General features: G+C 47.2%; 1 protein-coding gene across 1 annotated transcript in view; it reads left to right on the top strand.

Moving 5' to 3' along the window:
• The window catches only part of LOC129332001 (cytochrome P450 2C26-like), a 43,701-nt gene that overhangs the window by 15,981 nt on the left and 3,903 nt on the right, over positions 1-23,817 (top strand). Inside the window, exons 5-7 of the mRNA XM_054982739.1 lie at positions 4,124-4,300; positions 7,059-7,061; positions 18,671-18,812. Of these exons, the coding sequence (XP_054838714.1) occupies positions 4,124-4,300; positions 7,059-7,061; positions 18,671-18,812 (322 nt within the window). The remainder of the gene's footprint in view (positions 1-4,123; positions 4,301-7,058; positions 7,062-18,670; positions 18,813-23,817) is intronic.

Raw genomic sequence — 23,817 nt, forward strand, 5'->3', positions numbered from 1 at the left:
ATGGTTCTCGCTGACAATAGCAGAACATCCAAGAGCACGTTCGTTGCAAGGGCTGTTGCCAGGGCTATTTTCTTGGTTCCATCCTTCAGCTCTTTGAAGACATTGCTGCTTTACTGCAGTCAGGTCTGAAAACCCAAGCACAAAGCTGCTGCTGATGCTCTGAGAGATGTAGTGAAAGCTTCAAAATTTCTGCACAGAGCTTGTTCAATCCCATCAGCAGAGGAGTCCTTGGGCAAACCATATGTGTCCATGGGCAGCATGGGATTAGCTGTCAGCTTGGTCACCGGATCATTCACCAATGACAGTTGGATCCTCTTAGTAGCCTCTGGAACCAGTGTACAAGACTAAGAAAAAGAAATAGGGTGGTTAGCTTTGGGTTTTGCCAGAGCTTCCCATTCAGCCTTCACCAAGGCATAAAAGGCTGCTGGGAGGAAAACCCTGAAGGAGTTGTCTCTGAGTTGGGAGGGGGGTCCTCTCCAACTCCTCTGGGAAATCTAGGCCTGGTTCCTCCTTCCCCTTGGCCGTATGGGAAATCTCTAGTACCCTCCGCACCTTAAGAAGCAGTCTAGTATACAGCTTCTGGGGGGGGGCTTGTTTACATCAGGGTCACTATGCTGCACTACAGAATTTCCACTCTTCTAACAGTCCCCCTTTCTCCTTGGCTGAGGAAGAATAAGATATCTCAGAGTCCTCAGGTTGGAAGTTTAACAGAGGGCTGTGCTCTCTATGGTATTTGCCTCCTCTTTGTTCTGGGGGGACTGCCATTGTGAAATAGAGATTTATTCAGAATTCAGTAGGCTGTTGAATAAATCCTTGCTCCTCTGTGTTGGAAGGAATGGACTGTGCAATGTCACTTAATGCCAGCACAGATATCAGCGTCTCAGGGAAAGGCAATAAAGAGCAAAGGGCTAGATAGGCTGCTTCCTGACCTTACCTTTGTCTACTTCTGCCACTGTCCCTTTGTTACCCAGATTGCTATTCTCTGAGGAGTCCAGCTGTTAGGCTACTCATCTGTGCTCCTTCAGGACCTCTTTGAATTCTTGCTTATTTCTGACCTGAGCAACGGCAGTAGCATTGTTATAACAACTACTGCGCTTAGATACTACTCTTCTAGGCAAAATAGTGCCAATCAGAGCTGTGTACAAGGTCAGTATTATCATTATCCCTCCAATATTGCTGTGGAGCTGAGGCTGAGAAGAGTGCCTTACTCGAGGTCACCTGCTGAGCTCATGGCAGTTATGGGATTTGAACCAGCAGAGTGCTGATTTGTGCACAGCCACTTAGCCACTATGTCACAGTAGCTCCCTCTCTCTCTCTCTCTCTCTCTCTCTCTCTCTTTTGGCATCCTGACAGGACCAGGCCCTGGACCTTCCCCCTTTCACTAGCCTGTTGAAAGGCCTGCGAGGAGGCCAAGGCTAGGGACTTTGGCAAATCCAGGCTGCAGATTATGCTCTCTGAGGCCTGGGATGTAGCTAGGCCTGCCTTTGCTGACAGGTGGCTAGGCCTGCCTTTGCTCCCTTTCACTAGCCTGTTGAAAGACCTGAGAGGAGGATGAGGCTAGGGTAGGGTTGCCAGGTCCCTATAACCTCCCAGCAGGAGGGGTAGGGACCTGGCACTTACCTTGTCCGAGCAGCATGGTGTTCATTTGCTCACATGCAGAGGTTGCATGCACTTGTGATGATGACAGTCTCAGAAGTGACACTCAAACGAAGCACGAGAGTGCTCCCATGGCTGATGCGACAACATCACTTCCGAGAGTGATGTCATTGTGCCTGTTAGGAGCACGTGCAGCATGTTACTGGGGAGCCTGCTGGAGGTGGGCAACCTCCAGGAACTTGCCACCTCCCACTGATCGCTGGGCAATCAGCAGGGAAGGGGGCAAACGCTTGGGAGTTTGCCTGCCACTCACGAGCACCTGGGAACCCTAGGCTAGGGAGTTTGGCAAATCTCAGTGGCAGATTACACTCTCTGAAGTCTGGGAAGTAGTTAGGCCTGCCTTTGCTGACAGGTGGCTAGGCCTGCCTTTGCTCCCTTTCACTAGCCTGTTGAAAGCCCTGTGAGGAGGAAGAGGCTAGGGAAGGGTTGCCAGGTCCCTATAACCTCCTGGTGGGAGCAGGAGGGACCTGGCACTTACCTTGTCCCAAAACAAACACAAAAGGCTCCCCCGAGACTAGACACTAGCAACACTACAAACCACCCTTCCTGGAGTCTGCAATAAATACCATTCAATGGAACAATCAATTGGTCAATTTATACTATTAAAGTGCCAACAGAGCTCTAATACATGAATCAATTACATAAAATTATTGCACCATTCCATCATGCCAAAAATACATACATACAGATCCATTAATTATAATACATATATTTATGATGCTGTCCCACTGGTGGGGACAAAATCTCCAAGTATCAAAATTTATGTAGTAAATTATGTTGTAAATTCATGAACAGCCCAAAAGCGCTTGGACGGTATCCCGTTGTGTGAGTTGTCTCAGCATGCTGAAACAGTTTTTCCTTCAATGCTATAATGTTGCCACTGAGGCTGCAAAATCACAGCGATGCCAGTGCTGTGAAGTCTGCCTTTAGAATGTCACAACCGTGCCTATGAGTTTTGCCGGTATATATTCATTTCATCCCATGTCATGTATTTCACTTCTTCATAGGCTCCTTTATACAATATCACTTGCAAAGCACTCAGTATTTCACCACCATGTTGGTTGCTAAAGACGGCGTTCATTTGCTCACATGCAGAGTGTGCATGTACTCTGGTGCCTGTGCAATGACATCACTTCCAGAAGTGACGTTGTTGCACTGGCTGCAGAAGCACTCCCAAGCTCTGTGTGGGGCTGATTCTGCCTGTTTGGGACCAAAATTGACCCTAAGCGAAGCGCAACATCGCTCCCACAGCCACCGCGACATCACTTCCGGGAGTGATGTCGTTACGCCTGTTGGGACCACATGGTGCGGCACTTTACTGGAGTGCCCACTGGAAGTGGACAACCTCCAGGAGCTTGCCAGCTCCAGCTGATCATTGGGCAATCAGTGAGCATGGGGAATTTGCCCACCACCAGCAGGCACCTAGGAACCCCAGGCTAGGGAGTTCACAAATCTAGGTCGCAATTATGCTCTCTGAGGTCTGGGAGGTGGCTAGGCCTGCCATTCCCGCCAAAAGAAAGTTTCCCAGCAAAAGGAGAAAGCAAAACTGAAATGAAAGAACACCTGAGAAATCCCAGCCAAAGGGAAGAGAAATAAAAAAGGGCTCATTTTATTTGGGATGAGCTGGATCTGAGGCTTCTGCTGCTCTTCTCACCCTTCTCTTTCCTTTTGCAGACCCTGTTCCCCACTGGATCAGTCTTACCATGGTTCAGTCAGGGCTGCCGGGATTGGAGCAGCTCCTCTGCTGCTGCTAGAGCCTGCTCCGTCCAAGCCTATGGGAGTTGCCGGGAGTGTATGTAACAGGTTACCACAGACTCAAAATTGAACCCTTTGATTGTCTGAGGGGGGTTCCTCTCAGCCCGAAGGTTGGGGACCTCAGTGGTAGTCCGCAGTTGAGGCCATGGAACCTAGGAGTATCTAGGGTTGTTCACTCTATTGCTCACCATCACGGTTGCAGTCATAGAACCTAGGAGTACCTAGGGCTGTCTACTTTATCGCTCGCCATCACTCCAAAGTGATACAGTGTGAAGGGGGGTAGTAGAGCACCTTCCTTTCACGTGCAAGCTCAATGCTGTTCTTCATTCAGAATTGCTGCACTCTGTACAGCGCCATCAAAGACATCCTTCTCCAAAGAAAGGGCCAGAAAGACTGGCAATCCCTGGGACAAGCCCCTCCCCTCCAGGATCAAAATCAGCTGACCCTGAAGAAAGGACTGCCCCACTCCTAGGACCACCGGAGAATTAAGCAACGTATTCCTGCTTCCCCCCCGCCCCCAGTCTAACTGGCTGCCTTGTGTACCTCTTTTTGGTATCTCAGAACTAACAAAAAGTTAGGACACCATCCAGACATCTTGATTTGGCCCCATGAACAATAGTTAATGCACTGAGAATTGCCCTCGAGTTTAATTCAGACCATGATGTTCAGGCGGTGTACTGAAGTGCAGGTTTTGCATTTGTTTTTCCTGCAGTTGTATGAAGGGATCCCATGGCTCATGAAACATATCTCATGGCCGTACAAGAAGGTATTTGATGGTGTAGATGTTGTGCTTTCACTTGCAAGGAAAGAGACAGAAAAGCATAGGGCGCAACTGGCACAACATGATCCACGTGATTTCATCGATTACTATCTACTTCAGATGAAGAAAGTAAGTATCCACTTTGTGAATGTAGCTCATTTGAACCGTTATTACATTCCCTCTTTGGAATAAAGAGCAACATCTCCAGAACCACCTCAAGGATTTTCTGGCCCTTGCATAATATCAGCATACAGTTCTTGAAACCCAGCATTTTCTCCTTATTAAACTCTGTCTTTAAATAATGTATAACCCCACAGAAAAATGAAATGAGTAAGAGAGGGTAGATTTTTTCCACACTCCTGAGTACAATAGGGTGGTAGGTAAACGGGGCAACAGCACTTCCCTCTGATGTTGGGTGTTTTGCCTACTGGATCCAGTTGATCTGCTTCACCAATCCCTTACTCCACATCCTTGTTCTGCAACCACCAGCCACAACTTTTTTCACACTGCAGCTTTGGCTGTGCCATATCAGCTTTACTTAAGATTATTGTGAAGTTTCGATTTAAGAACAAGCCACTTGCTGAATTATCCTCAGTATGTGGATAACATGCATGAGAGGGAAGAGCAAGATGCTCTTCACCAGTTTCTTCTTGTAAAACAAAGCATCTCAAATATTCAAATCTCAAATACTCAAACAACCTACATAGGTTGTTCTCAGCCATAAAAATTAACTGCATCATATTAAGACATTCTTAACAAAGACTAAATTGTTAACTGTAACATGTTCTGTATACGACTGCATTTTAATAGTAAAAATCTTTGGTCTAACTCTGTAGATTTCAGAATTCTGTATTTTTCAGCCTTATCCATAACTATCTTTACTCTAACTGATATCTCTTAACTGCTATTCTTTAACTATCATACCTCAATTGTCGACTTCTTAACTGTCCTCTTTCTCCTTTCAAAAGACTCCCAAAAGTATTTCCCAGGTTTCAGTTAACCAATTTAACCAATCACATTATTAGTTCTTTTTAAATGAATATACATCCGTATTACAATTTCATGCAACAGAATTTAGCATTAATGCTAAACACACATATTTAAAAACTTAAAATGCATAACGAGCCCCTAAACATTAGGGTGAGTTCATTTCTTGTCTAAGGGTATTGGTTACAATTAATGTGTGGTAATGATCTTGTATTCAGAGTTCTTCTGCACCTATAATTACTAAGGATTAGTTTCCTTCCACACACCGTCATGTACAGAGGTAAAGAAGATGGCTATTGTAAGCAGAGTTATGTCCTTCTAAGTCCACTGAAATGAGTGCTTAGGATGGCACAGCCTCTCCCTTTAACCAATATGTGAATACAAGTATAATGTCTGAAGCTTAAAGGAGGACATAATTCAAGCAAGATGGTCATGGAATATTCGTTATGTCCTAGGTACATCATCACCCATTTACACAGTGTGTCAATTATATGTATTCCATGGTTCTAAAACCGCAATGAAAAATGCAGATTAGAAACCACTCTTCCAAAGCAGGAAGCACACTCAGCTCCTCTAAAGACAGATTAGTTTTCCCTGGTACCCTTGAACCAATTCATCATGCTGTTAATCACAGTTATAAATGAAAGGTAGATTGAACATCAGGAAATGGAAAACAAGCCATTAAGACAGACTAAATCACATGATAGGGTGATGATGTAATTGTTGGAATAGGCGACTCAGCCTGCCTTTGGACACTGGGGGGCACTGCATGTCTCTTTGAATGTAATGTATAAGTCTAGCAATCTGCCACTCTCTTGTCTAAGGTGGGAATGCCTACTGACTCCTCCTCTCTTGCCTCTATGCCTCTTGGGAGATTTCACACCTTCCCTCATGCTCTTCCAAGAGAAAAGATGTAAAGCCACCATGCTCCTCATGGAGCCCTCCTCTTTGTCCACAAACCTGCACCTACAACCTCGCAGCCTAGTTTCAGGCCGTGGTATTAGCCTAGAGAATATAACTCTTTAGATAGGATCTTTCCCTTGTTATTACCAGAAGATATTGCTATGGAGAAATCTGCTACAATAAACTGTAAGTTCTATCTTTCTATGAATTTTGTCTGAGGATTAATTAATGCACGTTTGTAAGGGGTTAAACGCTTATGACTATATTACTCTGCTATGATACTCTGCTAAGTTACTAAACTAAATATATAAAATACCATAAATCTCTAACAGGGTTAATGGTAGCCCAGTCTTGAATAAGTTCCTCAGGGCCAAAGAAAAGCCCATAGTTGAATCTAAGAAGCAAAAAAAAAAAGTTTTTTTTAAACTGCAAAGCTGAATCTAGAAGTGAAGAGTTTTAAACTGCAAAGTTTTTTTTTCCTTGATGCTGCTGGTCTAACAGCCAGGCAGAACAAAAGGACTCAATTAGCACGTGAATGCCCTCACAGGCAACCTCACGAGGAACAAAGAAAGAAATTAGGTGAAAAGTCTAACAGCTTTTTCCCTACCCTCAAACGTGCACTGAAAAGCAGAGAAACCTCCTTTTTAAAACTTTTGGCTAACTGGAGCCAGGAAACTAAAAGTTAAAGAGGGAAAACAGAAAACTAAAAGTTAAAGAGGGAAAAGTAAAGTTTTCTAGAGAAATACTTTGAGATTTCTTGAAAATGTCAGACCAACTACTACAAATTGCTTTATTCAGACAGCAGTTTTCGACTAAAATGGGAGATAATGGAGATGTGAATGCTCATATTGAATCTTTGTTGAATCAAATAGATAAACTAGCTACTGTTGGTCAGATTCGAGATGAAGATTTGAAAATTGCTCTGGTTTTAAGCTCACTACCAAAGAGTTATTCCAGTTTAGCAAAGTCTCTTACTGAAAAAAGGGCTACATTGGAGGAAGTGCTAGATCAGATAAGATCACAGTACAATGAACAGAGATCTTATCCTCAGGAAAAGAAATGCAAGACTGACTCGTGTTACATGGTCAGAGAGGCCAGACCCAGAGGGGCAGGACCTAGGCAAATTGATTACTGGCAAAGAGCCAATCCTAGAGAAAGGCAGACTCCTCCTTTCTGCCACAAATGCAATAAGCCCGGTCACCTCCAGAGGGAGTGTTTTAGCAACAGAAGCTACAGCCACAAGGGCAGAAACAATTATACTGCTGCAAGCAGGAACCAACAGGCAGAGAGAAACAGAGATTTTTCAAAAGCAAGAGCTAGTAATTTTAGAGATTTTCCTCAAACAAAGGCTGATAATAATTATCATGTGTCTCATATTGCTCGAATAAATGATAGCCCGCAATGCTGGGTTTTAGATAGTGGCGCCTCAGCCCATATGGTTTCAGATATTAATCTGTTTTATGAATTAGATACCAGTGCATCTAAGAACGTTATGATGGCTAACGGGACAAATGTGAAAATTAATGGGAAAGGCTCTATTATGCTTCATAGCAATAATGATTTCTCTAAAAAGATAATTAAAGTAGAAGAAGTTTTATACATTCCTGATTTAAAGGCAAACCTACTAAGCGTACCTGTACTATCACAAAAAGGATTTTCTATACACTTTGAGAATAACAAATGTACAGTTTCTCGCGAAGGAGAGATATATTCCACAGGTAGTCTCAGAAATGGAGTCTTTGAACTGGACTGCCAAGGAGAAAAGGCCTACTGGGCAACAACAGCTACTACAAAAGGAGAACCAATTGAACTCTGGCATAGAAGATTTGCACATCGCGATATGCAAGCCATAAAGGAGCTGCAGTCTAAGGACTTGGTAACAGGTATTAATATAAGTGCATGTGGCAATGATGATGAATTATGTGTTTGTTGTATAAAGGGAAAGGCAACTCGACCTTCAATTCCCAAACAAAGCCAAAGGTGCTCAAGGCAACCACTTGAACTAATCCATACTGATTTATGTGGTCCTATTAAACCAGCATCAACAGGAAATAACCTTTATATATTGTCTTTCATTGATGACTTCTCGAGATATACAGTGTGCTATTTGCTGAAAGAAAAATCACAGACTGAGCAGAAACTGCGTGATTATGTTTCCATGGTGTCTAACAAGTTCAACAGGAAACCTCAAGCCTTTCAAAGCGACAATGGCGGTGAGTACGTTTCCCATGCCACACAAAGATTTCTCAGGGAAAATGGAATCCAACATAGATTCACTGTTCCCTATAACCCCGAACAGAATGGGGTCACCGAGCGCAAAAATCGTTCTATCATGAATATGGTCAGATGTATGCTAATTGATTCAGGACTTCCCTACAGACACTGGGGAGAAGCGGCCTTGACTGCAATCTACTTACAAAACAGATTGCCCACTAAAGCTACAAACAAAACTCCTTATGAGTTATGGCATAATAGGAAGCCAAGCATAGAACACCTTAGAGTATTTGGATGCAAAGCATATGTGCATATACCAGAAGAAAAGAGATCCAAACTAGAACCCAGAGCCTTAGAAGGCATCTTTGTAGGATATGCTCCAGGATGTAAGGGATATAGGATTTTAAACCCAGAAACTAACAGTGTTACTACACGCAGAGTTGTGCAATTTGATGAGCAACAAAGGAGCAACCAGAATGCTGCTACACGTGACCCTTCAGAGGGAGAGGATGATGACAGCCAGCTGCTGTTGTATCGGCCAGATGACATCGCTACGCAAATGCGACCAGATATCCAACCCGGTGATGAGGCAATGGATGCAGCCTCTGAGCAGATGCAACCAGAAGCCCGACCAGGTGAGAGAATAAAGGCGGAAATTCCCAGGCCAGTAGATGTGCCTGAGGAGCCAGAGCCCGCTGCGGAGGCAGAGGTGACTCAGGACCTTAGGCACTCTCAGCGCGTCAACAGAGGAGTTCCAGCCGAGAGACTGACCTACCTTGCAAGGTCGTCGCCACAACAAGAACCAACTTCATGGCCCAAGGTTCAACAAATGCCTGAACCAGAAGCAAAGAAATGGAAGGAAGCAGCACAAGAGGAAATAGATGCTCTACACAAGAACAAAACATGGACTCTCACAAAACTACCTAAGGGTAAGAATGTTATTGGATGTAAATGGGTTTTTAAAGCTAAGAAAAATTAGAATGGTGCAGTTGAGAGATACAAAGCTAGAGTAGTAGCCAAAGGATATTCTCAGATTTATGGAACTGATTATGATCAAACTTTTGCACCAGTTGTAAAATATTGCACAATCAGGATGCTTTTAAGCATAGCAGCTTCTAGAAACATGCAAACAGAACACCTGGATATAAAGACTGCATTTTTACATGGCGAAATTGAGGAAGAATTGTATATGAGTCAACCTCCAGGGTTCATAGATGAACAGAATAAACACTTAGTATGCAAACTTCAGAAAGGACTTTATGGTCTTAAGCAAGCTGCCAAATCTTGGAATGATAAACTGACCAAAATGTTACTTGATCTAGATTTTAAACGAGGCAAAGCTGACCTCTGTCTTTACAGTAGATACAAGAATGAGAGATGGACTTTTATTTTGTCTTATGTTGGTGATCTTATCCTTTGTTATGAAAATTCAAGTGATTGGGCTGAAATTATATCTCATCTAAACAAGGAAGTCGAGGTGAAACACTTGGGCAATGCTAATTTTTATTTGGGGATCCAGATCGAGAGAGAACCAGATGGCAGTTACCTTCTCAGCCAAAGACAAAAGATACTAGAACTACTGGAAAGTTTTAGGACTAGAAAATGCCAATCCAATGCCTACACCAATGGAAGTAGGTTTTCTGAAAGAAAAGGAAGCAAATGAGCCTCTACCAGAGAACAACGGGTACAGAACTGCCATAGGCAAGCTTCTTTACCTAGGAATGACAACAAGACCTGACATTGCAACAGCTGTAGGTATTCTATCCAGGAGGGTAAGTAAACCCACTGTGAATGATTGGACCGGAGTAAAAAGAGTAATGAGATATTTAAAGGGTACTGCAGATTCTAAACTAAGGCTGCCAGCTAGTAAAAATCCCACACTATTGGGATATGCTGATGCAGATTGGGCTAAAGATAATTCAGACTGGAAATCCACTACTGGTTATGTGTTTTTCTATGGGAATGGACCTGTAACTTGGGCCAGTCGTAAACAAGAAATTGTGGCCCTTTCGTCCACTGAAGCAGAACTTGTGTCAGCTTCAGAAGCATGCAAAGATTTACAAATGCTTTTGATGTTACTTAAAGATTTTGGCATTATAGAACCTTTACCAGTTAAAATGCTAGAAGATAACCAGAGTTGTATAGCCCTTTTTCTTTTAGAAGGAAATACTCCGCGCACAAGACATATTGGGACACGACAGCAGTTCGTGAAGGAACTTCAAGCACAAGGAATTATTAAGCTGCACTACTGTCCCACTGAAGAAATGACAGCGGACATCTTTAGCAAGCCGCTGCCCAGAGACAAGTACCAAGGTCTACGAAGTGACCTGAACATTGTGAATGCTGACGACATTCTGAGTCGAGAGGGAGTGTTGGAATAGGCGACTCAGCCTGCCTTTGGACACTGGGGGGCACTGCATGTCTCTTTGAATGTAATGTATAAGTCTAGCAATCTGCCTCTCTCTTGTCTAAGGTGGGAACGCCTACTGACTCCTCCTCTCTTGCCTCTATGCCTCTTGGGAGATTTCACACCTTCCCTCATGCTCTTCCAAGAGAAAAGATGTAAAGCCACCATGCTCCTCATGGAGCCCTCCTCTTTGTCCACAAACCTGCACCTACAACCTCGCAGCCTAGTTTCAGGCCGTGGTATTAGCCTAGGGAATGTAACTCTTTAGATAGGATCTTTCCCTTGTTATTACCAGAAGATATTGCTATGGAGAAATCTGCTACAATAAACTGTAAGTTCTATCTTTCTATGAATTTTGTCTGAGGATTAATTAATGCACGTTTGTAAGGGGTTAAATGCTTCTGACTATATTACTCTGCTATGATACTCTGCTAAGTTACTAAACTAAATATATAAAATACTATTAATCTCTAACAGTAATCTATGTAGTTCATAATCTTTTCATACTGTATGGCATGTAATACTGCAGACACAACCCCCTCTTTGCACCCCATAGTGAAAATTTTAGAATTATTGATACCTTCTTATTCCATGCTCCTAACCAAAACGTGAATTCAAAACTCCACCCCACTAATATACAAGGATTCAAAAGCTAGAAACAAACATCCCCTTTTCCATCCTCTAACAATTCGGACTGTGGCCGCTACCAGAGACACCATAGCTAAGAGGAATTCACAATTAAAATTTTAAAAATATATATGATGTCTATACCGGATCAAATCAAGCCTCAAGCCTGAATTCTCCCTAAAAGCTAAAATAACAAAACTAAGGCTATCATACTTTGGTCACATCATGAGAAGACAAGATTCTCTGGAAAAGCCAATAATGCTAGGAAAAGTAGAAGGCAGTAGGAAAAGAGGAAGACCTAAAACAAGATGGCTTGACTCAATAAAAGAAGCCACGTCCTCCAGTTTTCAGGATCTGAGAAAGTCTGTTAATGATAGGATGTTTAGGAGGTCTTTCATTCATAGGGTCGCCATAGGTCAGAGGCAACTTGATGGCATATAACACACATACATGTTGTCTATAGCCACACAATCCAATTCTCTTTTCAAAAGAGAACACAGTAAATCTTCTCTGACATCTTTCCTCATGGATCTTTTAACTTCCCCACTAGCCTGTACTGCTCTGATACTTCTCCTGTAGCTTTTATATAGCCTTATATCTATGGATGAAATGCCAGCTGACAGCTATTTCACTGTTCAGATGATCATGTCCTGTCAGCTTGTGGCTAGATAAGGCTCTTCCTACAGGTTCCCTTTCAAAAGCAAACAGGAGTCCATTGATTGAACAAGGAAACTTTACTGCAGAAAAGGTCCATTATAGTCCACTGTCCTGAATAGGAGACTCAGGATGGTACACAGTCATTGTTACCAATGAAGGGCAAAGCATGAGGTACAAAGTAACAATACCCATCTGGATTTGCCTCCCCCCACAGTTCTCAAAACAACATCTCTCAGTCCTGGGAAGCTGCTCTCCTTCAAGGCCAATGCTTGGTGGAACGGTGTTAGACAAAACAGTCGCCTCCGGTGGGAATGCTGCCTGGGAACTGGTGCACCTGGGAAGAAAGCACTTAAACACTAGAAGCATTAGAAAATGGAGTCAGTACAGTTTAGATATACACTGGAGTCAGTACAGTTTAGATATACACTGGACCTGACATTCTGCCCCCCCTTAAAACAGATCCCCCCCTGGTTTATATGGGTAGCGAGTATGAAAAGCTTTGGTTAATCTAGGAGCATGAACATGTACAGAGTTCACCCACTCATCGTACCCAGAATCAAAGTCCTTCCATCTAATGAGGTAAAAAAGCTGATTTCGTTTGAGTTTAGAGTCCAAAATTTGTTGCACCTCATAGTGTATTTGGTCGTCAATCAAAGTTGGAATGGGTGGAGCTTTGATGTGCCACTTGTCATCGGTAGGAGCTCTTTTTAAAAGACTGACATGGAACGTATCGTGTACGTGGCGTAAGTTCTTGGGCAAAGTTACAGCAACAGTCACTTTATTTATTATTTTGCGCACAGGGAAAGGTCCCAGGAATTTCAGAGCGAGTTTGCGGCTTGTCTGAGCTAGTTTCAGGTTCTTTGTGGAAATATACACATGATCTCCAGGTTGTAAATCCCATTCGGCCACACGATGGCGATCTGCGTATTTTTTGTAATCCAGTTTGGCTTTTTCAAGATGTTTCTTAATAAGAGTCCATTGTTGCGCCGCCTCCCCCCACCACGAAGATACATCTGGCAAATTAGAGGAATGGAGAGGGGGAGCGTCCAACGGGAAGGGATTGAAGTGAGCTCCATAGACAATTTTGAAAGGGGCCTCTCCAGTTGAAGCGTGTACACTGTTGTTATATGAGAATTCGGCCAGAGGGAGAAGGTCTACCCAATTATCTTGTTGGAAATTAATGTAGCAACGAAGAAACTGTTCTAGTATCTGGTTTGTTTTTTCGGATTGTCCGTCGGTTTGTGGGTGGTGGCTTGAGCTGATGCCTTGCTCAATATTCAACATTCTCAAAAGCTCCCGCCAGAAGTTGGCAACGAACTGTCCGCCGCGATCCGAAATCACCTTGGACGGAAAAGAATGTAATTTTACGATGTGTTTTAAAAATAAATCTGCTAGTTTTCGAGCGGTGGGTATAGCAGTACAGGGAATAAAATGAGCTTGTTTGGAGAACAGATCTACCACGACTAAAATGCAATTATGTCCTTTTGAAATAGGTAGATCAGTGATAAAGTCCATAGATATTATTTCCCAAGGTCTGTTGGGTGTTTCCAATGGTTGCAGGAGACCCGGAGGTTTTCCTTTTCTGGTTTTGGCGCTGAGGCAAACGGGGCAGGAACTAACATATTGGGAAATGTCTTTGCGCATGCCCGGCCACCAGAACTGCCTTTGGATTAGATGCAATGTTTTCAGATACCCATAATGACCAGCAGTGGGAGCATCATGACAGCGCTGCAAAACCTCCAGCCGGAGGCTGTCTGGGACATAAAACTTGCTCCCAGCTAGCCAATCCCCCTGTGGGGATTGGACCAGTTTGTTTCGCGGAGCCTTATCCCCCTCCTTTTCCACCTCAGTTTTAAGTTTCGATTTCCACTCCTGGTTGGCCAGGAGGGGCTGTTTGGCTTGACTGCGAGTAGTCACCACGCCCCCAAGTTGCGTAGGCGAGAAGACCGTGTCGACAGTCTCCTCCCATTTGCTCCTGTGTTGGGGCATGCGCGATAGGGCGTCCGCCAAAAAGTTAGTCTTGCCCGGGAGATAATTTAGAGTGAAGTTGAATTTGGAAAAGAATTCCGCCCATCGCAATTGCTTGGCATTCAGTCTGCGTGGGCTTCGGAGGGCCTCCAGATTTTTATGATCTGTCCAAACCTCGAAGGGGTATCGCGCCCCCTCCAGCCAATGTCTCCAATTAGTAAGGGCTGCTTTTACTGCAAAAGCCTCCTTCTCCCACACATTCCAATTCCTTTCCGCCTCCGAAAATTTTCTAGACAAGAACGCACAAGGCCGCAACTTTCCATCCTCCCCCTTCTGCAGTAAAACTCCCCCTATTGCCGTATCGCTGGCGTCGACTTGCACTACGAAAGGGGACTGTTCGTTGGGGTGGGAGAGGATGGGTTCCGTTACAAATTGCCTTTTCAGGCATTCGAAAGCAGTTTGGCAATCGGAGGTCCATTGTAGTTTGGAGGAGGGTTTTTTAGCTTGGTCCCCTTTATCTTTTGTTTTCAACAATTCTGTTAAGGGGAGCGTGATTTGGGCGAAATTTGCTATAAAGTCTCTATAGAAGTTGGCAAAACCCAGGAAGGATTGTAGTTCTTTACGGGTGGTGGGTGTTTGCCATTCTTGAATCGCTTGTATTTTGGTTGGATCCATTTTTAAACCCTCTTGGGAGATGCAATACCCAAGGTAAGTGAGTTCGGTTTTATGGAATTCACATTTGGACAACTTGATGGGTAGTTTATTATTCATCAAGGTGGCCAGGACCTTTTGTACCATTTGAATATGTTCTTCCTCTGTGTTTGAATAAATTAAGACATCATCAAGGTACACCACCACCCCTTTGTACAGAAATTCGTGCAGAACTTCGTTTATCATGGACATAAATACAGACGGGGCTCCCGTCAATCCAAAAGGCATAACTAGGTATTCATATTGTCCGAGGGGCGTATTAAATGCAGTTTTCCACTCATCCCCTGCCTTGATACGGACGTGGAAGTAAGCATCTTTTAAGTCTAATTTTGTAAAGATCTTACCTTGGGCCACGACGTTGAGAAGGTCTCGGATGAGTGGTATAGGATAGGCGTTGTTGGTGGACACTGCATTAAGTCCTCAAAAGTCCGTGCACAGTCGTAGTCCCCCATCCTTCTTTTTCACGAAGAGAACCGGAGCGGCGTGGGGGCTGTTGGCTGGGCGGATGAACCCTCGTTGGAGGTTGGTGTCGATGAATTTCCGGAGCTCTTCTCGTTCATGGAGACTCATGGGATAGAGTCGTCCTTTGGGCAGTGAGGCTCCGGGTAAAATTTCCACCGCACAGTCCGTTCGTCGGTGCGGGGGTAGAGTATCAGCTTCCTCCTCGGAAAAAGCGTTTAGAAAAGGCCAATACGGTTCGGGTATTTGATTGATTTCTTCTTGAGTAAGAAGGGCCTTTTCAGTATGAGTTGGATCATTGCCCCAGTTTTGGTTCCAACGGTGATTTTTGCAGTTGGCATGACTGAAGGTGATACATCCTTGTGCCCAGTCTATGTAGGGATTGTGATCACATAGCCACTTGCTGCCTAGAATTAACGGGTATTTGGCAGTGGAGCTGATGACAAAAGACCTCTTTTCCCAATGTTGTCCCATGCCTGTGATCACTGGGATGGTCTCAGTGGTAACAGGGTTCATATTGGTGCCATCCATTTGTTCAAAGATTACTGGATTTTGTAATTCCCGAGTTGGTAAGACTAGTCCATTGACTAGAGCTGGGGCGATGATGTCTCTCGAACAGCCCGAGTCGATAAGGGCTTGCACTCGGATGTGCATTTTTCTCTCTGGGTTGATTAGAGTTACTGGCATGAATAAGATGGACCCAGGCGGCCGGTTCCGTGCAGGGACGGGCTTGGGGCGGATCTGTCGTTTGGGCCCTTTTACGACAGATCCATCTCGTTTCCCGACTGGGGGCTTTCTGGATTGACTTCTGCGTTTGGGGAAGCGGGGTCGTATTCCATAACTTCTTCCGCTTCCAGTCCTCTCTCTGAGGCGGGCCTTTGGGAAGCGCCGCGGCCTCTGTTCGCGCGTGGCGCGGGAATCGGGCGTTGGAGAGTAGGAAATGGAGCAAGGGTTGGGCGCCGTAGTTGAAGCGGAGGTCTTTGCACAGGCCGGTAGGGGCATTGTGCTGCAAAGTGACCGGCTTGTCCGCATTGCAAACACAGCCCTTGTTGCCATCTAGCATCTCTCGCTCCACGGGTGGCGTACCCAGCTCCCCGTCCTCCCTTCTGTAAAGTCAAGGGTCTTCTTTGTCCCGTTTGTTGTTGTTGTTCAACCAAACGGACTTCCAAAATGCGATTCTCAACTTCGCATGCAAGTTGGATCCAACCTAACAACGTAGGGGGATTGTCCTGCATGAGGGCTCTGTCCAAAAGTCTCGGGTTTAGTCCTTGCTTGAACAGAATGATTTTGGTGGACTCCTCACACCTAGGGCATTTGGCGGCCAATTGTCGGAATTTCGTGATATAGTCTCTCGCCGACATGCTGCCCTGTTTAATGGCTTGCAATTCTGTTCGGGCCCTGGTTTCCTCTAAGGGGTCTTCATATTGCGCTTGAATAGCATCCACCAACCCCTGGAGAGTATTAAGTTCCGGGGCCCCGATATTGTATAGTCCTACATACCAGTCCGCTGCTTTGCCTTGTAAGCGGGAGCCGAGATGTTCAATTTGACTGGCCTCGCTGCCGAAGAGGTGTCCCCACCGGTTGAAGAATTGCACGACTTGCACTAGGAAAAATCCCAGTTTGGAGGGATCCCCATCAAAAGTAGCTTCCAGTTTCACCCAACCCATCGGGAGGTCTTGCCTCGGAGCCGGTGCTGGGTAGAAGTCCGTCGGAAGCATCAATGGCACTTGAGGTATGGGGGGACCCGGTTGTGGTAGCGGTGCTGGTTGCGCTGGCGGCGGCATCACCGGTTGAGCCGGGGGTGGCGGCCTCGGCTGGGCTGGCGGTGGTGCTCTCGGCTGGGCCGGTGGCTGCAGTCGTGGTCGGACAGGCGGCTGCAATCTCGGTCGGGCTGGTGGTGGCAATACAGGAGGTGCTGGCAGTAGCGGTTGAGGTGGAGGTGGCCGGTGCGGCTGAGTAATGACCGGCCGCTGAGGGACGGGTTGGTGGGGTCGTAGTGGTGTAGGCCCCACCGGTTGGTTCGGAGGTGGTATTACGGGCTGCTCAAGTGGCAAACGTATCGGTTGCTGCGAAGGAGTTAGTTGCGGTCGAAGCGGAAGGGGCCGCAGCGGCGAAGGCCTGATGGGTGGTGGGCCGCGCGGGCTTGCCCCTCTCGGCGTCGTGTCTCTGGGACGCAAAGGCTGGTCTTGTGGCGTCGGGGCACTCGGGGTTTGTTGAATGGGAACCACTTCTAGCGGTCGTTGCGGTAATTCCTCCTCAGAAGGGGCCGGAGGCTCTTCCGTCTGATCCGGCCGAACTGTCGTTGGAGAAGCGGGGGGGGGTATCACCGTCGTTTCGGTTGGACGGGTTGGCCCTTCTTCCTCCTCTCTAGGCTCCTCCGCTGGAGTCTCCTTGGGAGATGGATCCCTGTCCGATTTAGGGGTTTCCGTCGGAGTCTCTCCAGGTACCTCAGCTGGAGTATCCCCGTGCGGCGGGGTTTCGTCTTTTCTAGGGAGTTCCGCGGGCGACTCTCCCGGTTCTCCAGGATAGTATTCCCCCTCTCCCGAAGGCAGCGGCTGCTGCGGGGCGTCCTCCACTGGATAGGACATGACACTTTGGAGGGTGGCGATTTGTACCGCCATTTCTTCAGGTGAGATTCTCTCCCCTGCCCCCATCGCTGAGATTAGGTGAATGGCATGAGCCAAACTTTCCTCCATATCAATCAGCCTAGCTTCCAACTGTTGCATTCGGCTAGGACCCGGTTGCCCCATCACGGAACCTCCTTCGGTTGTACTCACCGGGGAAAACGGCCCCCAAGGCGGAGGATCTCCTTGATCGACTCGTGATCTCGCTGCTAGAATTCCTTTGGCTAGGCCCGTCACTGCCGAGATGCCGGAATCTACAGCATGGGTGCGACTTTGCATTTGCACCCAACTATGTTCAGGAACTTCCGTTGACTCTTTCCATGGGGCAAGTTCCGAATAATCCCAACTCAGGGCGCCGCGGCGAGATGTGTTCCCGTCCGTCTGTTCGGCCGTCCTGTTCCAAAACAGCCACGGTTGGCTGCTATCCAGCTCAGGGACAGTCTCTAGGCTTCGGCGTCCGTCCATCGAAACTCTTGGATGAAGCCCTCCGGCCCTGCGCTCTCGCGTTTCTCGGGGTCTGGCTCCCCACTCCGACGGGGTGGGTAGCGAGATCAAGGGGAGAGCGGTAGCCGTCGGCCTTGTCCCTTCACTGCTGAGGTCGATGAGAGGCGGTGTAGACGTCGAAGCTCCAGCCTCGGCTGGCACATGAGATTCTTGGGGTTGCACTGTTTGACTGTCGGGGGACGCATACGGATCAAACAAAGGATCCCTGTCCGGGACTACCTTGGATTCCGCTGGGCCCGACTCAGGCATGATTGGTAACAAATGATTGGTAAACTGTACTGACTCCAGTGTATATCTAAACTGTACTGACTGTCCATCCCATTATATCTTTCTCCAGTCTCTCTAGAAACAATTTATGGGTATTTGGATGGTGTATTGGGAATAAAAGCAAAAAAATCATTGTAGAAAACGTTTCATTTTTCCTGTTGTCCATAACAGAGCAAGAATGACCCCACTTCAACTTACGATGAGGAAAACCTGGCTCAGTGTATTTCTGACTTTCTTGTTGCTGGGACAGATACACCCAGTGCCACTCTGCGATGGGCACTGCTTCTCATGGTGACTCATCCAGATATCCAAGGTGAGCCAGAATTGCGCAGTGTAAACAACAGTCACGCTATTCTTAGCAATTCTTTAAAAAGTCCCTACCAAGGGGATAATTAATATATCAGCACAAGCTTGGGTACTGTGAAGAATCAGTGAGAAGATAAACTATTTGAACATTTCCCCATACAGACCTAGATCTCCCCCTCCAGGTTTCTATAAGCTCTTAGAGGTTGAATTTATTTATTTATTTAGAATATTTCTACACCACCACTTAAAATAAAAACAATACAAGCGTATAAAACAACAAACCATGGAAACCAAGCTACTGGACATAAACAGCTTAAAAAATATCCATAACACAGACCTCATATCAGAAGGAGACCTATTCTCCATTGAACAGACTGCCACTCCATTCCCTCATTTTTGCTGGCTCTTTTAGGGAAGAGGGTCTTTTCATATTGGTTAATTTACAGAAGCATTTTGGGGAGTCTCCTTAGTATGTAGAAACCTAAATCTTGCATGCTGGTAGCTAGACATGGGCACGATCAGAATTACAGACTGAAAATTGCCCCAATTTTGGCATTTGCGCCATTGGGACCGGACTGATCGGTTCCGTCCACGGCTCCCGGTTCAGCGCTCGGGTGGGGCGCTCTATCGGGTCTTGATCGGATCGATCGGTTTACGTTCGGGATTGCAGTCTGCAGACAGTCTGGCGCCAGCCATCTGTTCCCGAGGGAATGGAGCCCCGTGGAAATGGAGCCTGGGGAATGCCGGAGCTGTTTGCCCTCCTTCTGTCGCCTTGGAAACACGAATGGAAGCCCAGCTTCCCTTGATCAGCAGGGCTTCCTTCCAACCACAGAGCAGCCAGAAAAACATGCGCCCGTCTCATCCATTTAGGAGAAGAGAGGGGAGGGCAGGGGAAGGGGGTGTTCTTCTGTAGCCATGGGCACTCAAATCTCATCCCTGCAAAGCCTGAGAGGCAGCTCTTACGGCCAAACACAGCCCTCCTGTGTAGCAGACCCAGGCTTTATAAACAGCCATATGCTGCGCAACAAAGTTTCACTTTCCGCTCGCGGGTGGAGTGGGACAGAGGCGAGCTCTCGCTTGCCGTTTTTGGAGAGAGAAAGCACAAGAGAGAGAGAGAGAGAGGGACCTTTAGCTTTGGGCTTCAGTGGATAGGGAATTAGGGAATAGGGAGCTATCTCCTCTGGTTCCAGGGCTGCCGCCTAGCTCTGGGGCCAAGCTCGGTGGGCACCTCGGCTGAGGGCTCTGGTCTGGGGGGGAGTGTTGCAGCTGGGGTTGGGCTCTATTCCTATTCTCTCTCTCTGCTTCCAGGGCTGCCATCTAGCTCTGGGGCCAAGCTCAGTGGGCACCTCCTTGGCTGAGGGCTCACACAGTATTACACACTCTAGTGCCTGGTCACTCTGGTCTGGGGGAGTGATGATGGTGGTGGGTGGGCTAAGGCTCTAGTCTCTTCCCTCTCTCTTTCTTCAGGTGTGGTCCCCCGATAGCGGGGGGAATCAGGCCGCCCACCGGGCAAATGTCAACTCCCCCCCCGTGACAGTACCGGCACACTCCTGTGGGGACAGACCCCCCCCGCCCCCTGAGGGGAGGCGGCTCGCCACCACCTCCACGGGCCTGCCGGGCCCAATGGCCGCCATCCTTCTCACCCACCATTCCTTTAGCGCTGGAAACCGTGGGGCGCCCTGCCGCATCAGCCTTCCCGATTCCCGATTCTGTATCGGAAACGGGACTTGAACGGTGAAGTTCGGGTACCTGGGTTCGGCGGCGCCGCGGAATCACGATCAGCGAAATCGGGATTATTTTTTGGATCGTGCCCATGTCTACTGGTAGCCTACTTTTCTTCTTTCATGATTGGAAACTAGAATCATGCTTGATGGCAGAGTATGGCACCCTCAGCCAAGTGTCAGGCATCCCAACTGCTGCTCAGTCCTTGATTGAGCGCACTGTCTCTGAACATAACATAAATAGAGCCTGTTGGATCTGACCAGCGGTCCCTCTAGTTTCACAAAACAGCCGACCGATTTATACTGGAAGGCAAAGAAATGATGCTCTCGTCTATTGCTGTCTCCCAGCCCTGGGAATCAGAGGTTTGCTGCCTCTGTAAGATAGAAGGTCCCTTCAACCGCCATGGCTAGTAGCCGCTGATGGACCTCTCCTCCATGAAACTGTCTGATCAGTCACTTTTTAAAGCAATCTATATTTGTGGCCATCACTGTCTCCACTACCAGTGAATTCCACAGTTTAGTTACTCTTTGAGTAAAGAAATATTTCCTTTTGTCTGTTCTGATCCTATTTCTCAACAATTCCATTGGGTGCCTGACTCTAGCATTATGGGAGAGGGAGCAAAAGCTCTCTCTATCCACTTTTCCCACTCTGTGCTTAATTTTACAAACCTCTATCTTGTCTCCTCTTAGTTGTTTTTTTCCAGACTCTCCAACCTTTCCTCATAGGAAAGGTGTTTCAGTCCCTAATAATCTTTGAATGTTTTCCAGCTCTGCAGTATCCTTTTTGAGATACACTGAACAGAAGTGTACACAGTATTCCAAATGAGGCCGCAGCATAACTTTTTACAAGGGCATAACATTATAGGCTGTTTTATTTTCAGTCCCTTTCCTAATAATTCCTAACATGGAGTTTGCCTTTTTCACTGCTGCTATACACTGGCTAGACATTTTCATCAAGTTTTCCACTACAACCCCAAGATCTCTTTCAATCTCAATTTCGACTTTTTCTTTTTTGTCCAGCATGCATCACTTTATACTTTTGCCATGTTGTTGCCCACTTACTCATTTTAGGGAGATCCTCAGGCAGGCTCTTCACAATCTGAATAATTTCATGTCATGTGCAAATTTGGCTACTACACTGCTCACCCCGAGTTCCAAATTCCAGATCCTGCAGAACAACAGGAGCCAGAGGCATCAACATCGAGCCAGGTTGCCAAAGCAACCCAAAGTAGTGCCCAGTCTAAGGAGAGTTCAGATGCAATTTCTGTTGCCTTTGAATACTTATCAGTCTGCAGGACATCCCAGTAGCATGCACAGACTGCAGGAATAACCTTTGGGGATTCGTTTTGGGGAGTTGAGGGGAAAATACTGAGTTTTACTTGACAGTCCCCTCATCCTACTATATAATTCTGTAAATGGGTTTCTGTGACTCACTGGGATCCCAAGGCACAGGAGCATTAGTGCGACCCTAGCGGAGATAAGGGAGAGTCGCTCCTAGCAATGCTCACTGCCTTCTGCAGCTGATCCAGCCCACATGGGGCTGAAATGGATAGCTGCCGGCGGCTGCCCTCTCAGGGGCTGGAAGGCCAATGGAGAAGCACTGCAAGGTGGCCTGAAGGCGCCTTCTGCTGAGGCATAGGGCTACCTGGCCTGGCGGTGCTCTGCACCATGGGGCTGCCCTGCCCGTTGCAGCATGGCTCGGTCTAGCGGTGTGTTGCAAGCCAGTGCTGCCTCGTCCAGCCCATTGTAGTGCAACCCAGCCTGGCAGCACGTTGCAATGCAGGGCTGCTGCACCGTTGCGGTGCGGGGCAGCTTGGCAGAGGAGAGGCAGAAGAAGGCCACTGCCCCCTCCCTTGCCCACGGCTCAGCTGGCCTGCGAGAGAGGGGGGGCTGTGGCAGAGCACCTACCCATCCCCCCTGCAGGTGGGCAGGGAGAAGGCTTTCTTCCTGCCTGCTGATCCTCAGCCAGAATTGAGCCATGGAAGGGCGAGCCACCCACTGCCCTCCAAAGCCCCACTCGAGCTGGGGACAGAGAGGGAAGGGCAAGCTGCCCCCTGCAATCTACAACCCCATTTGAGCCAGGGAAAGGGGAGGGAAGATGAACCCTCCAGCCAGCCTTCCTCAGCCCCCTGCCTGCCAGCCCCTTCATGCCCCCTCTACCTGCCAGCCCTTCCATGTCCCCTCTGCCTACCAGCCCTTCCATGCCCCCTGCCTGCCATCCCTTCCATGCCCCCTCTGCCTGCCCTTCCGATTCCCCTCTGCCTGCCAGCCCTTCCATGTCCCCTCTGCCTACCAGCCCTTCCATGCCCCCTGCCTGCCCTTCCGATTCCCCTCTGCCTGCCAGGCCTTCCATGTCCCCCTGCCTGCCAGCCCTTCCATGCCCCCTCTGACTGCCATGTCCCCTCTGCCTGCCAGCCCTTCCATGCCCTCTCTGTTTGCCAGCCCTTCCATGCCCCCCCATCTGATAGCCCTCCCCAGCCCCAGTTTTCTAGAGCCCATTGAATTTTTTTCCCACAATGGGCTTTCTTGCTAGTTGTGCACATATTATCTGCAAATGCTCAGACTCAACAATTTAATACAGTACCTAATACAAATCCACTTGCACAATATATAACAAGAGGATAGCAATGCAAAAAGCTCTTACCAGGTTTAAGTCCTAGAAATAACAAAACACTGGTAAGAGATGGTATAGGAAATAGATAGTTGAAATTGCTGCCTTTTAGCAAACTAGCCATATCTGCACAGCATTTATTTCTAGATTTCTATCTTACTTCTAGAGTACTGCTAGCAGAGAACAAATGAGTCTCTCTTAAGAGGTCAAGATTCTCTATCCACTGCTATTGGTCAGTGTATATTGCAGGTGTGGCCAAACTGTAGCTCAAGAGCCACATGCAGCTCTTCTAGACATATCATGTGGCTCCTGGTGGTCTCTGAGCATCGTCATGGCTGTACAGTTTATTTTTGTGGGGAAGGAGGGGGAAATAGGTAAGACTGCAAGCTCCTCCTCAACACCAGAGGTCTCCAGGAGAAACGAGAGAGCAGGACAGGAGAGCACGCAGCCACATAGCTCAGTGAGGGATCTCATGTCCAGAGACCCCACATACCTGGCTGCAGTAAAAGCTGCAACAAGATGTGAGCCAGGGAGCCAGACGGCTGGCTTGCTGAGGCACACATGCACATCCCTTCCCCTTCCCTTGGCCAGGCGGCTGGGCCAGTGGTGGGCAGGCATGGTGCAGGGCTTTCTTTCTTTCCATGTCTTTCCCTCCCTCCCTCCCTTTCCCTTTTTCCTTC

This window comes from Eublepharis macularius, chromosome 6 (assembly GCF_028583425.1).
Source record: "Eublepharis macularius isolate TG4126 chromosome 6, MPM_Emac_v1.0, whole genome shotgun sequence".
Classification (NCBI taxonomy): Eukaryota; Metazoa; Chordata; class Lepidosauria; order Squamata; family Eublepharidae; genus Eublepharis; species Eublepharis macularius.